Source organism: Nomascus leucogenys, unplaced genomic scaffold (assembly GCF_006542625.1).
Source record: "Nomascus leucogenys isolate Asia unplaced genomic scaffold, Asia_NLE_v1 Super-Scaffold_544, whole genome shotgun sequence".
NCBI lineage: Eukaryota > Metazoa > Chordata > Mammalia > Primates > Hylobatidae > Nomascus > Nomascus leucogenys.
In genome coordinates this window covers 51,222-68,516 of record NW_022095780.1, presented here as the reverse complement: position 1 = coordinate 68,516, position 17,295 = coordinate 51,222, and the positions used below count along the sequence as shown (strand labels likewise).

Genomic DNA, 17,295 nt, shown 5'->3' with positions numbered 1-17,295 from the left:
ATTGCATCATTGCACTCCAGCCTGGGTGACAGGGCAAGACTCCGTCTCAAAAAAAAAAAAAAAAAGAAGATTAATACATTCTTATTTTATTTACATATATATTACTACTGGTGCAGACAACAAAGAAGCCTTCTCAAATATAAAAGGGATTCAAAATACAACTCACACACAAATCTTTGAACGAAGTAACCTGAAAATATATTTCATCTGAACAAGTGATAAACCAAAATACAAGTATCAGAAGCATGCAGTGAAATCATTCAAGCACAGAATCAAAATGAAATGGGCGAGGAAGCACTTCTATTATAGAATGGTAGAGTAAGAAACTCTGAAAATCTGCCCCTCCAGAAAAGCAATGAGAGAGCACTAGCAAAAATTGTCAAAATCAACTTTTTCAGAATGCTACATATTAACTTGCAACAATTTGAGGAGTGTTTATTCAAGAAAAACAGCTGAATCTCAGTAAACAGAACGAGCTTTGTGATATTTTAACTTACTTTACACTCATCTCTTGCTCTCAGGTTCATAGTAGCAAAACCAACAGCCTCATAACCCCAGTAGCTGTGAAAACCAGTAGCCTAGCAATCCTGTTAGGGGGTAGAAAAGGATTACAATCCTTCAAAAGCCCCATCCCCAGAGAACTGTCCCTGTTTGACTCTGGCAGTTCCTTAGAAGAGCTCCATATCCTTATTTGACTTAACTCAGAGAACACTCTGTGAGAACAGATTTATCCTTAGGACATTTGCCAAAAAGAATCAGTGGCAACTGTTTAGCACTGCAGCTGCCTGAGGCAATCAAACTAGTTGGGACTAACAAGAGGCTGACCAAAAAACTTAAATGGAAAAACTGGGAAATGAGATATTCATGGGGGCTTTGAAAAGCCTTGACATACGCCTGAGAATCCAAAATTTCATGTGAATGTGCAGGCTCTAAGTATGTCCAGGAAAGACCTGAGAAGGCCCCAGAAGCTCATCTTTGGCAGACACTGAGGCTCTGCAAAAGCAGGAAGTGAAGGCTAAGGCAGAGTTGTAAACCATCTGCCAAAGTGTGAAAGGCCCACTTCAATACACACATAAGAGCCCCTTGGGCAAGGAGTGGGAGAGCTACTGTCCAGGTCCTTAAGGAAATCTCTGTCCGGTCACTAGCTGACCACTAAACAAACTGAGCAACTTCAGTGGTCACACATTAATGAATAAAACAGACTTTACAGAATGAAACCAGAAAGGCACTAAACAAACAGCAACAACAACAGCACAAACAAAAAACCCTTAAGGTTATATTATTCAGTTATATATCTGACTATATTTAATATAAATATAACAGTAAATATTCAGTTTCAAAAAAAAAAATTATGACACACACAAAGAAATACAAAAGTATGGCCCTAAATACTAAAAAAAAAAAAAAAAAGAGAGAAGTCAGCTGGGTTCAGTGGCTCATGCCTGTAATCCCAGTACTCTGGGAGGCCAAGGTGAGCAAATTGCTTGACCTCAGGAGTTCGAGACCAGACTGGGCAACATGGCGAAACCGTCTCTACAAAAAATTAGCCAGGCACGCTGGTGTGTGCCTGTAGTCCCAGCTACTTGGGAGGCTGAGGTGGGTGGGTCACTTGAGCCTGGGTAAGGTTGAGGCTGCCATGAGCCACAAGTGCGCCACTGCACTCCAGTCTGGGTGACAGAGCGAGACCTTGTCTCAAAAAAGAAAAAGAGAAGTCAGTGGAAACCATCCCTAAGGAAGACCATGTTGGATTTATTAGATAAAGATTACAAATCAGCAGCCGAGCACGGTGGCTCACGACTGTAATCCCAGCACTTTGGGAGGCCGAGGCAGGCAGATCACAAGGTCAGGAGATTGAGACCATCCTGGCAAACATGGTGAAACCCCATCTCTACTAAAAATACAAAAAATTAGCCAGACCTGGTGGCAGGCACCTGTAGTCCCAGCTACTTGGGAGGCTGAGGCAGGAGAATGGTGTGAACCTGGAAGGCAGAGCTTGCAGTGAGCCAAGATCCCGCCACTGCACTCCAGCCTGGGCAACACAGCGAGACTCCGTCTTAAAAAAAAAAAAAAGATTACAAATCAGCTATTACAAATATGCTTTAAAAACTAATGCCACAACATGGATGAACTTTGAGGAAACTAAGTGAAGTCAGTCAATTACAAAAAGGTAAGTACTGTATGATGCACTTATATGAGGTATATAGAGTAGTCACTCATAGAAACAGAAAAGAGAATGGTAGCTGCCAGGGACTGAGGGAGGCAGAAAGAAACAGGGAATTGCTGTGTAATGAGTATACACCTTCACTTTAACAAGATGAAAAAGTTCTGGAGATTGGCTGCACAACAATGCGAACGTGCTTAACATTACTGAACTGTACACATAAAAGTGGTAAAAATGGCATTTTTTCTGTTACATATATTTACTAACATTTAAAAAAACTAAAGGAAATCATGTCTAAAGAATTACAGGAAAGTATGAGAATGATGTCTTGACAAATAGAGAATATAAACAAAGATAAATAATAAAAATTTTAAAACAGAAATTTTGGAGTTGAAAACTACAGTAATTTGAATGAAAAATTCACTAGAGGGGCTGAACGACAATTTCAGCTGGCAGAAGAAAGAATCAATGAACTTGAAGACAGGTCAACTGAGATGATCCTGTCTCAAGAACAGAAAAAAAAAAGGCTTTAAAAAAAGTGAACAGCACTTTAGAGACCTACAGGACTCCGCAAAGATTACCAACACACCGTAATACAAGTTTCAGGAGAGGAAAAAGAAAGGGGCATAAAGAATATTTGAAGAAATACTGGCCACATACTTCTCAAATTTGATGAAAAACATTTACCTACACATCCAAGAAGCTCAAAAAGAACTAAGTAAACTCAGAGAATCACACATAAACACAGTCAATCTGTCAGAAATGAAAGACAGAGAGAATTCTGAAAACTATGAGAGAAAAATGCTGCCCTCATTAGGCATAAGAGAACCGCCACAAGCTTAACAGCTGGCTTCACAGCAGAAACCACAGAGACCAGAAAGTGGTGAGAGGACATATGAAAGGGCTGAAAGCAAACAATTGTCAACCCAAATTCTATACCAACAAAATTACTTCAAAAATGAAGGAGAAATTAAGACATTCCCAGAAAAACAAAAACTGAGAATATGTCACCAGAAGATGAGACAAGAAATACGAAAGACTGAAGTTAATGGACACTAGACAGTATCCACACAAAGAAATAGAGAGCACTGGCAGAAGTGATTACGTTGCAAACATAAAAGACAGCGTAAATATATTGTTGACATAACTTTTTCTTATCTGATTTAAAAGATAATGGCATAAAGCAGTAATTACAGTTGATCCTTATTATCCCATATTTGCAAATTTGCCTATTCGCTAAAATTTGCAACCCCTAATCAATACAGGCATACCTCAGAGACACTGTGGGTTCAATTCCAGACCACTGCAATAAAGCAAATTTTGCAAGAGTGAGTCACATGTATGTTTTTTTTTGTTTCCCAGTGCATATAAGAGTTATGTTTACACGATATACTATAGTCTATTAAGTGTGCAATAGCATTATGTCTAAAAAACAATGTACATGCCTTAATTAACAAATACTTTATTGCTATAAAATGCTAATCACCTGAGTCTTCAGTGTTAGTTGTTGCCATTTTGCTGGTGGAGTGTCTTGTCTCAGTATTGATGGTTGATGACTGATCAGGTGGTGGCTGCTCAAAGTTAGGGTGGCTGTGGCGATTTCTTAAAATAAGGCAACAGTAAAATTTGCTTCATCTATTGACTCTTCCTTTCATGAACGAATTCCTTATAGCCTGCATTGCTGTTTGATAGCATTTTGCCCACAGTAGAATTTCTTTCAAAATTGAAGTCAATCCTTTCAAACCCCGTTGCTGCCTTTATCAACTATGTTTACGTAATATTCTAAATCGTTTAGAATTTCAACAAGGTTCACAACATCAAGGCTGTCATTCAACAATGTTCACAGCATCCTCACCAGGACTAGATTCCATTTCAAGAAACCCACTTTCTTTGCTCATCTGTAAGAAGCAACGCCTCATCTGTTCAAGTTTTATCATGAGATTGCAGTATTTCAGTCACATCTTTGGGTTCTAATTCTAGTTCTCTTGCTGTTTCTACCACATCTGTGGTAACTTCCTCCACTGAAGTCTGATCCCCTCAAAAGTCATCCATGAGGGCTGGAATCAACTCTTCCTGAACTCCTGTTCATGTTGATATTTTGACCTCCTCCCATGAATCATGAATGTTCTTAATGGCATCTAGAATGGTGAATCTTTTCTAGGGGTTTTCAATGTACTTCGCCCTGATGCATGGGACGAATCATAATCTATGGGAGCAACAGCCTTAAAAAATGTGTTTCTTAAATAATAAGACTTGAAAGTTAAAATAACTCCTTGATCCATGGGCTGCAGAATGGATGTTGTTTTATGAGGCATGAAAACAGTATTAATCTCCTTGTACATCTCCATCGCAGCTCTTGGGTGACCAGAAGCATTGACAATGAGCAGTAATATTTTCAAAAGAATCTTTTTTTTTGAACAGTAAGTTTCAACAGTGGGCTTAAAGTATTCAGTAAAACCATGCTATAAACAGATGCGTTGTCACTTAGGCTTTGTTGTTCCATTTACAGAACAAAGGCAGAGTAGATTTTGCATCATTCTTAAGGGCCTTAGGGTTTTCAGAATGGTCCATGAGCACTGGCTTCATCTTAAAGTCACCAGCTGCATTAGTCCCTAACAAGAGAGTTAGCCTGCCCTTTGAAGCTTTGAAGCCAGGTACTGACTTCTCTAGCCATGAAAGTCCTAGATGACACTTTTTCCAATACAAGATAAGGCTGTTTCATCTACACAGAAAATCTGTTTTTTAGTGTAGCCACCTTTATCAATGATGTTAGCTAGATGTTCTGGATAGATAACATGATGCAGCTTCTACAATACATCAGTACTTGCTGCTTGCCTTTGCACTTTATGTTGTAAAAATGGCTTCTTTCCTTAAATCTCATGAACCAACTTCTGTTAGCTTCAAATTTTTCTTCTGCAGCTTTCTCACCTCTCTCAGCTTTCACAGAACTGAAGAGCCTTAGGGCCTTGCTCTGGACTAGGCTTTGGCTTAAGGGAATGTTGTAGTTGGCTTGATCTTTTATCCAGACACTAAAACTTTCTTCATATCAGCAATAAGGCCGTTTCACTTTCTTATCATTGGTGTGTTCACTGGAATAGCATTTCTAATTTCCTTTGATAATTTTTCCTCTGAACTCACAACTTGGCTATCTGGCACAAGAGGCCTAGCTTTCAACATGCCTTCCTCACTAAGCTTAATTATTTTTAGCTTTCGATTTACAATGAGAGATGTATGACTCTTCCTTTCACTTCAACACTTAGAAGCCACTGCAGGGTTATTACTTGGCCTAATTTCAATATTGCTGTGTCTCAGGGAATAGGAGCCAGAGGAGAGGGAGAGAGAAGGGGGAATGCCTGGCCAGTTGAGCAGTTAGTACATACTCAACATTTATTAAGTTTGCTGTCTTACATGGGTGCAGTTCGTGGTGCTCCAAAACAATTACAATAGCAATACCAAAGATCACTGATAACAGATCATCATAATAGATATAATAATGGAAAAGTTAAAAATATTGCAATAACTACCAAAATGTGACATACAGACATGAAGTAAGCTGTTGGAAAAATGGTGCCAATGGACTTGCTTGACACAAGGTTGCCATAAACACTTTTTTTTTTTTTTTTTTGAGACAGAGTCTTGCTCTGTCACCCAGGCTGGAGTGTAATGGTGTGATCTCGGCTCACCGCAACCTCTGCCTCCCAGGTTCAAGCGATTCTCATGCCTCAGCCTCCTGAGTGGCTGGGATTACAGGCATGCACCACCATGCCCAGCTAATTTTTTTGTGTTTTTAGTAGAGACAGGGTTTTGCCATGTTAGCCAGGCTGGTCTTGAACTACTGAGCTCAGGCAATCTACCTGCCTCGGCCTCCCAAAGTGCTAGGATTACAGGCGTGAGCCACTGCGCCTGGCCTGCCATAAACATTTAATTTGTTAAAAAAAACACAGTCTGTGAAGTACAATGAAGCACAACACAATAAAACAAGGTATGCCTTATTTAAGGCATCTTTTTACTCCATTCGATTTTTGGAAATTGTATCATTAATATAGCATGCAGTGAAATAAAAAAATTAAAATAATATCTTAGGCCTTAAGCTTTTTTTTTTTTTGAGACAGAGTCCCGCTCAGTCGCCCAGGCTGGAGTGCAGTGGTACGATTTCCGCTCACTGCAAGCTCCGCCTCCCAGGTTCACACCATTCTCCTGCCTCAGCCTCCCAAGTGGCTGGGACTACAGGCGCCCACCACCACACCCGGCTAATTTTTTGTATTTTTAGTAGAGACGGGGTTTCACCGTTAGCCAGGATGGTCTCGATCTCCTGACCTCGTGATCCACCCGCCTCAGCCTCCCAAAGTGCTGGGATTACAGGCGTGAGCCACCGTGCCCGGCCAGGCCTTAAGCTTTTTATCCTTAAGAGGATGAAGCTGGATTAGATGATATCGAAGTCCCTCTCTTCTGACATTCTTTGACAATAATTGTATAGCTCAAATCAAAAGATCATGTCTACTGTATCTAAGTAGTAAATATACTATTGATCTAATTACTAACTGGATCTAATTCTAATTAAGTAAGAACTTCAGTTTTAAAGCAAGTTTACTATATCTAGACTAGTGACTTTTCTATTTTGGGGAATATATGTTTTTTGAACTGTAAATATTATTGCCTATAAAGACAATTAATTATTGTATCCATGCATTTTATTTGCCCGTTCACACAAAAATGTATTTGAGATATGCATTCATATTTAACAATAAAGTCTGGACATGTGCCAGTTATAAATATAACATATATCTGGTAAGAAAATAATTCCGTAATTTTCTTTCAAGTCTATTAATTACATACAAGCCCTTACTTTCGTTATATCTAATATTTTATTGCTACTCAGTTATAGACTTGCCCAAATTCTACTGCCTACCACCATTTATTAATTAAGTAGTTGGACCTATTTTTATAGTCTTCCAATAAATTTTCAAAAGAGAGCATCTAAATTTTGAATTCTCCTTTTTTGGACAATATTAAGTAATAACTTGAAATACATTCTGTTTTACATAAGCAACAATTACATGGTAGATGAAGGAAACAGGCATATCCTTCATAAATAAAAAGAAGACTATACAGCAGAAAAAGTTTATTCTTTATTCAGAGTAAGCATTCTAGTGTATATTTACATCTACTATTACATTCTTCACATCTGGCCTATATTACCTTAATAATATAAATTAGCTTAAACATAAAATAATCTTATACATTTACAAATAGTATCTAGATATCATTTTTTAAAAGTAGGTTTTCTATGTAGAAAGATAATAAAACTATACTTGGGTCTCCAAACTCTCAGGAATATTCACTGTAAATGTAAAGTGTTGTGTAACTGAATTTGTTCTTTTTTTAAATTTAAGTGAACCTACTGGCAATGGAAACAGCAGGTGGCTTTCAAAATGGACACAGAAGAAATATCAGTGGATATTAAATTAACATCTGTAGAGTACTTTACCATTTATAGAGTGCTTTAAAATGTATTGTTATTTAACTGTTTCAACAATCTGTGAGGTCTGAGGTTTTTACCCAGGACTTGGGCAAGCAGGGAGGAAGAGGCTGTCAGGTACCAAGATAGTCAGTTCCTCCATATGTATGTCTTGCTTCATTTTATAGCATTTATAGCCTGTAAGGAACCGATGCTATTCATAACTAAACTACAGTGATTAGTATGTGGGCCCGGGGGCATTTACTCTCAGATATCATTTGAGGTTTTCATACCTTTTTTTTGAATGCTAATAAATCGACTGCCAAAAAAGTGAGTACCAAGGTCTACATCAGACAAGAAAATATCATTATGCTAGCTGCTTGTTATCAAAGATCAATTTAACAAATATTATTGAATCATTACAAAGTATATATAGGTGAAGACCTAAAACATATTGTGTATCAACTGAACAAATAAACAGGGGACTTAATCATCTACTACTACTTGTAAAGCTGTCTTTGGTGAACTTGCTTCAAAACAGTTGTTGAAAAAATTTAAGTGTCAGGGGAGTACTCTAAAATTCTTTTCAACAGGATAACTATAAGTGTCTAATGGGAGAATCTGTCAGATAACCTGAAAAAATGTCCCAGTATAAATTAAACTGAAAGTCTAAAGATATTATATAAGAAACTACTAAAATCTTAAATAATGTTCACTATTTTACTCTTCACAGTAAAATGAACCAGAGTAAACCAGTTATGGAGCCAGAAGGTAATGATCTTACAATAAAAAATAGCAAAACTGAGCCAAATCAAACCCTTATCTCCAAATACCAGGGCTTTTAAGTAAGGTAACTGTACTTTTTTATTGTCCAAACAAAACCCACTTCCGAGACTAAAAAAGAGAGCAATTAATATTAGGCATAAACTGGGACTGTGCCAGGCAAACCAGAATGTATGGTCTCCTGTTTAATAAGACACATGTTCCAGGCCATCCTGTTCTAAGATCACAAAAACAGAAAAAAAACAAGAAGCACGAGGGAGCTCAAAGCACAGAAATAAACAAGAAAAAGATAAAAACTTTCACAAAGTAAGTTTTCCTCAATTTTACAAATCAATTTGCATTAATAATATTTTAAGCAAGGGTAAAAGGGAGGAGGGGCTGATGTGCTAAAATAAGGAGGACTGGCTGAAACAAATTTAGGAAGCAGTCAGATCCCAGATCCCTTCCCCCACCCCAGCAAAACACTGGAAGTTTATTTTCTTAAGAACATAAAACAGCGGTTCTCTGCACAGGGGACCCTGGGCACAGCTGAGAAGAACATATACTATGCTGAAAACAAGAGCTCAGGTGAATGCATATATACGGATGCTGAATGCAGTGATACCTCCAACCCCAATCATTCTTCCCCTGCTTGGTTCCCAGAATGATGCCTTCATTCTCAAGGCAAGAGACAGGAAGAGTCTTCTCTGAGGAATCTGACCATCCTAAGAAGGAAGACTTAAAGCTATTGAGTAGAAGATTCCTCAACCAAACAGCCCAGCCAGGTGACTCTATTGTGGAACTCACTGTTGATAAGCCCCACTCCTATGCTCATCGCCTCCAATCAGCCTTTTTGTTCCTTACTATTAAATATAAACACACAAACAAAAATGTCCAGATATCTAATGAAAGACTCTAATATAAAAGACAGAGACTAAAAGAAATATATAATAAACAGATAAAAGCAGCTTAAAGAGAAGTAATTTTTTTCTTTTTCTTTTTAATATACCAAGTGGTCAGAGAAGTAGAATTTTAAAAAATATCTATAAGTATCTTTCTCATGGAGATAAGATATATTACAACTACGTAACAAGAACAGGATACTATAAAAGAACATGCAGAGAAAGTTTTTGAAATAATAAATTCAGAGGGTTTTTAAAAGATAAATCTGAAAAAGTCTGCACAGAAAGTAGAGCAAAACATAAAAGTGGAGACTAATAGGAGAGAAAAGATAAGTCAGAAATGTAATATCCAAGTCATGGGAGTTCCAAAAAAAAAAGAGGAAAAGTCATCAATAAAAGAATTTGAGAAAAAGTTTTAGAACCAAAGAATAGGAAGAATTCAAAGAAAGAATGAGCAAAAATGCATGAAAACAAACCCATGCCAAGGCAGATTATTATGAAATTTCAGAATCCCAGGATAAAGGGAAGAACCTGAAAGTTTTCAGGGTAAAGCAGGTCTGAAAGGATAGGAACTGAATGGAATCAGTTTTACGAACAGCAGCACTGGAAATGGGAAAGTGAAGTAAAATGGAGGCAAAGTACATTTCTGTAGAAAAATTATTTCCAACCAGAATTCTATACTCAAATTACTAATCAAGTATGAGAGAAACATAAAGACATTTTCAGATATGCAAAGTCTAAAACATTTACCACTCATGCAAGCTTTCTCAGGAAACTATCAGGGAGTTAACACCACAAAAATGAGGGAATGGACCAACAAAGAGCAAGAAATGGAATACAGGAGACAGGAAATCCAACATGGTGAAAGGTGAAGGGAGAACCTAGGAAGGCAGCCATAAAACCCGATGTCAAAAACAACCAGTTCAGAATGGACGCTTAAGAAGATAAGATGGATAGAACACCTGAAGTGTCTGAATGTCTTGACAGAATTAGACGATTGGTGAAAAAGTAAACAAAAGAAACAAGACAGCTAACTCTGAAAATATTCTTAAAAAGTAGAGAAAAAAAAATAGGAACAGGAAAAGTGATCATAGTTTACCATGTGGCTCCTGCTGTGAAAAGCATTTACATAATCATAATAATGTAAATACTAATATGGATGTAACAAAAACAAGAAAAAAATTCTTATTGCGAGATCTAGGGTATAAAAATGATACAGTGGGGACAAGGGAAGAAAAAAGGTAAAATCTTCACCTCCTCTTGGGGGTGGTCTATAGAAAATGACAAAAACTAAAAAAAAAAAAAAAAAAAGAAAAGAAAAATCAGGAAGTGCAAGATAGCCATGCTATTTTGAAAATAGGATTAATCAACTAAAAGCTAAAGAGGTCAAAGTGCAGAAGAGGGCATGGGGGACCCCAGGGAGAAGGAGACTTGCTTGCTGTTTTTTTGCCATAACTGTGTAGAATTGTTGGTCTCTAGATAATAAGTGTGCACAAAATTTTGTTGACCTATTTGATTAAAATAGAAAAGGAAAATAAAAAAAGAGGGGACTTAGTGAAAGAAATCTCAAAAACATTTTAATTTAAGTGCCAAATTGCTCAGACCTCAGCCAGTATCAAACTGTTTTTCCCATAACTAAAGCTACACCACTGTGTATATCACTTGAATATGATTATCAACCCTCCTCCATACTCTTCCAGTATGAAAACAGACAGGGAATTTTCCAAATCTTACCTCAAGCAGAGCTGCTGCTGGATCACCCTGTAGACTTTTTCCCAGTTTGTCAACCTCATCTAACAGGAACACTGGGTTGTTCACTCCCACAGTCTTCAAGCCGTTGATGATGCGACCAGGCATGCTGCCAACATAGGTGCGCCTAGAGAAAGCAAGTGGCACATTCACAGTGTGAGATGTCAGGAGGCAGGAGCGATGCCATTCAGAAATCAAAACTTAGGAATGTGAAAAGATCATTTAGCTATCACTATAATATAGCAAAGAGGTACTATGTATTTAAAAGGCCCTATGATCAATCAAAAGTTATTATATTCAATTCTAATCTTATCTTCTACTTAATTCTGGCTATAAGTTGCCCATGATATTGGAAGAACTGTATCACATTTTGCCACTTGTTGAAATGAAGAAACATGACACTTAAGTCACCAGTTATGGTTCTTACTCTTCAAGATTCCAAAATGTCCGAAGTACCCTATGAATTCCCATGCTTTCCATGATTTTTCTGAGCATCCCCCTACCCAACGCAACCACCTTTATACACACTGAAATGGCTGCCCCAGGGCCAGCTAAAACATCATCATCTTCATGAAGGAAATTAAAATCAGTTCAAACGGCCACTCAGAATGCAGACCAAAAACAACCACAGAAAAGAAAAACTCCAATCTCTTTTATTTTCAAAGGAAATAATCTATTAATTATAGTATGAGGGGCCGGGCGCGGTGGCTCACGCTTGTAATCCCAGCACTTTGGGAGGCCGAGGCGGGCGGATCACGAGGTCAGGAGATCGAGACCACGGTGAAACCCCGTCTCTACTAAAAAAAATACAAAAAATTAGCCGGGCGTGGTGGCGGGCGCCTGTAGTCCCAGCTACTGGGAGAGGCTGAGGCAGGAGAATGGCGTGAACCCGGGAGTCGGAGCTTGCAGTGAGCCGAGATTGAGCCACTGCACTCCAGCCTGGGTGACAGAGCAAGACTCCGTCTCAAAAAAAAAAAAAAAAAAAAAAAAAAAAAAAAAATTATAGTATGAGGATCTGGGGTCAACAGTATTTATATCAGAATTCCATTATTCTGTCCTTTTGAACAAAACTGTATTCATCCCATATGCACTAATTGGCAATAACCACGTTCAGCCAGCCAGGTATTTTGTTGAACGTTAAAATGTGAGAGCCTGCTTTATCGTATTCGGACAAGAATCACCTACATAATTATGACAGATGTAGAGTATGGCATGAAATAAAAACATATATGTTTATCAAACCAAAAAAGGTGTCTTTTTTACAAAGCCAGCAAAACTTAAAGCAGCAATTTACTAATTTTAATTATAACCTTGCTGTCTACATTGTGCAAAGCAAATGCTGTCTCTGAAAAGGCATAAAAGCCTGACTGCCGAGAAGAAAATGATCAATGATAAGTGGAACAGCCGCAGTTACCTCATGATCTGCACAAAGCCGATTCACAGAGCAGGCCTGATTTCTGCCACATGACTGGTATAAAGTAGGTCAGAATAAACAGAGTGACCTTTGAAAAGACAAGCAAGCCTTAAAAACATCATGGGAATGCCTTTCATCCGGGAAAGGTGACCAAGGCACAGAGAAGCAAAGGCAATAAACATTGTCCTGTTAATATAAGGAATTAGCACATTCAAGATTTCAGAATCAGATACAGGAAAGACAAGACTCAGAATTAATAAATTCTTTTTTTTTTTTTTTTTTTTTTTTTTTTGAGAAGGAGTCTTGCTCTTTCACCCAGGCTGGAGTGCAGTGGTGCGATCTCAGCTCACTGCAGGCTCCGTCCCCCGGGATTCACGCCATTCTCCTGCCTCAGCCTCCCGCGTAGCTGGGACTACAGGCGCCCGCCACCTCGCCTGGCTAATTTTTTTCATTTTTAGTAGAGACGGGGTTTCACTGTGTTAGCCAGGGTGGTCTCGATCTCCTGACCTCGTGATCCACCCACCTCGGCCTCCCATAGTGCTGGGATTACAGGCGTGAGCCACCGCGCCCGGCAATAAATTCTTTCCAATTATTTTTCTAGAGAACTTACAGATTTGCCATTACTCTGATTTTTAAGAGTGGTAGGGAAGGGAATTTTTTCAAAGAATCTCAAAGCCTCTAATGGGTCATTTTTTGCTGCAGTTATTTATTTGCCTTTCCTTTTTTGATGAGTAAACTTCAAAAACAGGTATTGACAATTCTACACCTAAAGTTACAGAGAGAAAATAATATTCTAGGTAGGCACCCTTTCTAAAAAAAGTGGAATCCTAGATTCTACTCACACTGCATATAAGCAATTCCTCTTACACTTTCCATTGCTTCCCAGAGCCTACAGAATAAGGTTCAAATTCCTTTGTCTGGAGTTCGAGGCTTTTCACAATCCAGCTCCCATTCATCTTCCCAACTTGCTGCCATTACTTTCTTGCTTCATCCACAATCAAGATCCTATTATGCCCCTTAAAAATTTTTACCTTTCTTAAAAATATGGTGCCTTCCTGCCCTTAATACTCCTCTTCCTGCTTGCGTAAACCCCAACAATTCTAAGAAACTTTTTCTGACTACCTCTCACAAGGTGATCGCTCTAATAATGCAATGTCTACAGCACTTACTGGCCCCTAACTCATCTGATGGTTACTTACGACCTAGTTGTTATTCATGGGTATAATAACCTCCTCTAAAAAGCCAGTGAGCACTTTTATGACAGAGACGAGGTCTTACCACAGAGTAGAGGCTAGATATAGAGCTGTAAGATTGTTCCCCACCAGATCCACCGTGCCAGCACTCAAAGCATCTTTCCATCAGCACTCTAAAGGTAACACAGTACAAGCCTCTGAATACTATTTTGGGCAAATTACTTGACCTAAGCCTCAGTTTCCTCACCTATAAGATGGGGATAATAGTGTCAACCTGGTGGGTTATATTAATATAAGGATCATGAGAGAACACAGGCAAAGCACACAGCACGATCCCTGGCACACGGTGAGCTTTCCAATGATGCTCATCGTTATCAGCAACAGCTACTTAAAGTTTACTTCTGGTTTCCTGGAAAAAGCACAAGAGCAGAATTCAGTACACCTGAATTTGAGTCCCATTTCAATTTCTGCCTCAACTTTTGCAAAAGTCTTTTATAGCAGACAAGAAAGAAAAATATAGGCATTTCACCATCCACTCTTCCTACCTATTCAATTAAAGGGCTTGGCTCCCGCAGGCTATAATGCAAACCGTTAAAATAAAATTTACAAAGAATTTGGAATATAAAAGAGTTTAAGTGTTACAATGTTAAGTGAAAATGACAGGATTACAATTCTGTTACTTAAAATCCAATGATAAGTCTGGCAGAACAAAACAAATGTTAACAGTGATTATCTTTGTATGGTAGAAAAACATGAGGATTTTTTTCCTTTCTTTTTTTTATTTTTCACATTTTCTACCAAGGGTGTGTGGATGTGTGGGTGTGGGTGTGGGTGTGGGTGGGTGTGTGTGTGTATCTCAAACTGGAAAAAGTAATCAGTTTAAAAAAGATCCTAATGATCTCAAAAAGAAAAAGTCTTTAAGAAACTGGGATTTTAATGCATAGTAGCATGTCTAAACAAATGCAATTATTCTTCTGGTAGTCATTCCTAAATCTTTTTATAGACTAATTTCTATGGGTGTACTCATCTAAAGGGTTGCATAACTTCCAAAATATTATGTTTTAATCTTACATGAGTTCACAAAACACCTAGAGAGCATTCACCACATTTAGCACCATGTTAAATAAGCATCATGGGGTACATAAAGGAGATAGACGATAAATCCCCTGCCTGAGAAAGCTTGTACTTTTTATAAAGGTATTTATGTTTCATCTCCCCAGTTGTATGGTAGAAATGCCAGAGGCCTGTATTCTATAAAGGAGCACAATAGGTGGTCAGTTTAGAGAAGAGTAAAATCATAACTGACTGCACTTACATTAATGGAGGAAGCCTTGGGTTGAGGCCTTAAAATAAACCTAAGTTTTGGACAGGCAAAGAAGAGCTACGTGCAAATACAAGTTGAAAGGACAGTGGGCAAACCATAATATATATCTGGTATACTATGCTAAAAAAATATATTAGAAGCTTGCTGCTTCAGTTATTTTTCCCTTGTAGAAACTAAAATGAAATACTTTATTTATAACTTTACCATTTTAGGTTGCATATGAAAATGTATCAATGTGGAAATCACAAGTTCATTTTTCTTCTCATCTTGTTTGCAAGTTGAGACAAGGATTTCTTGCAATAATATAATTTTATTATCTAAATAAACAGCTGGTAAAGTATTTCTAGGAGTTAATATCCACAGTGATTTAAGATATATCATAACAATAATATTTCTTTTTACCAAAGAACAACTGAAAAACAATTATGCAAACATTATTTCATAAAACTTCGTCTTAAAATAAGTTACTTTATATTTAATTTGTGTGAATTGATTTAAATTATTTAAATGTAATATTTAAATATAAAAATTTAAGTTGTTAAAACTGATAGAAGGGAATGGGTATTTTGTGGCTTACAAAGTGGACAGAAAAATCACAATGGAGATAAACCCAAATGAGAAATGCCGAAAAGACTGAAAAACTGAATGAGTTAATATGTAGCATAAACATTATTCTTCCTTTAAGCTACTCAAAACAATACAGACAAAAATGAGGCAATGTTTAGTCAGATCACTATTATTTTCCAAGTTTAAGATTAAATATTAAGGCAAGGCTTTCTTTTGCTTCCCCATCTCCCACCTCATTATCATTTAACCATAAAAAACATATCTTTGCTTGTTTTTAAAATCAATCCCCAACTTATCGGCATCCTCCTTCTCATGCGCAGGTACTTTTAGCAAAAGGAAAGTGTTCCACACATGGGAAAACAGGGAGAGTGAGTGGCAAAATCGAGAGGATAAGCAAGGGCAATAACAAAGCAGCTTTCTTTTTCCTTGTCTATTCTAAGACTGTGGAACAGTGGTGCCTACTCAGAGGCTGAGGAAAAACAAAATTTTTCATGAACTCTAACTGTGAGCACGTGACCGGTACTCAAATGCCAAGACCTGGGTTGTCTCCCAAATGCCTCAACTGTCACATGGAACCACATGTTCCCCCAGGCACACCCATGGTTGTGCTGGAATTGTCGGCTGTTCTTTCTCTCCTCCTCCTATTCACCTTTAATTCGTAACTGACCTAAGTACATGCTCTGCCCTCAGCCTTTCCTCAACAACTGAACCCCACTACTCTCCATGTGCTTCCAAACAGGGTTTGAAATAAAATTTTTCACCAGGCTTTAATAATTCATGGGGTAGATGGGTCATACATCCCCAACAGCACAAGGGCAGGTTGCTATAGTAGTTAATCAAACATCTGGTACACTGATGGCTAAGTAACACCAGCAAGGTGTATCTAAAATCAGGCTGAATAGAATGATTCACAAAACAAATCCTTATACTTTTTACTTGGCAACAATCATAGCCTCCATATATATGTTTCTAAAAAGGTTATATTTACAAATATTTTAGGCAATGGTGACTGTAACATGACCTCCTTTTACAAAAGACTCATAAAGTCAATTCTTATTTTCTTCAGACTCAATTTTCTTAATACAGTCACACACACAAAAGCATATTCACTTGAAAAAAAGAACAAATTTTATATGTCAGTAAGGATTTAAAATAGAGATTTATTTTAATCCAACGATGTTCATAAGTGGTGAGAACCATGACACTATACACTGTCCACTAATAGGCAACAGAAAAATGCATTTTCCCATAATTCTGCCATATAAATTAAGTAATAATGCTGAGAATAGGATAAATATTTTAGAAGGCAATTAAAAAAATCAGATTGAAATTTATAAAAACTCATACTGAAGCTTATAAATCTAAATTTGTCCTCCTGAGAATTTATTAATAGAATTTAAATAATGGTTAAAGCTAATTTTTAGGGAATGTTCACTGTGTGTCAGGCATTGAATAAGTGCTTTCTAAGCCTTATCAAATAATCAATACCAATGTGAAAAGAACAATTACCTACATGTCATGTGCTTATGATGTCAATTTCACATAGCATTAATTCCACAAACTCACTCTCTAAATGCCATTGAATACTTACTCTGTAGCTAAAATTAGAAGATTAAGGCCGTAGACGCAGCTTCTTTAAGTTTGGTCCAAGAGAAATGCCAATTCCTTTACGAAAGCAAACTACAGCCTCTAGTGGTACATGCGAGAATAAGAAGTCTAGGCAACAAAAATATCTTTTGAAATTGCCAGAAGAAATCACCCAAAT

General features: G+C 37.5%; 1 protein-coding gene across 1 annotated transcript in view; it reads right to left on the bottom strand.

The window, feature by feature from the left end:
- LOC100592765 (lon protease homolog 2, peroxisomal-like) overlaps window positions 1-17,295 on the bottom strand; it is a 116,260-nt gene that overhangs the window by 70,158 nt on the left and 28,807 nt on the right. The window contains exons 7-8 of the mRNA XM_030808389.1: window positions 11,460-11,598; window positions 11,018-11,159 (exon numbers count right to left, since the gene is read on the bottom strand). Of these exons, the coding sequence (XP_030664249.1) occupies window positions 11,018-11,159; window positions 11,460-11,598 (281 nt within the window). The remainder of the gene's footprint in view (window positions 1-11,017; window positions 11,160-11,459; window positions 11,599-17,295) is intronic.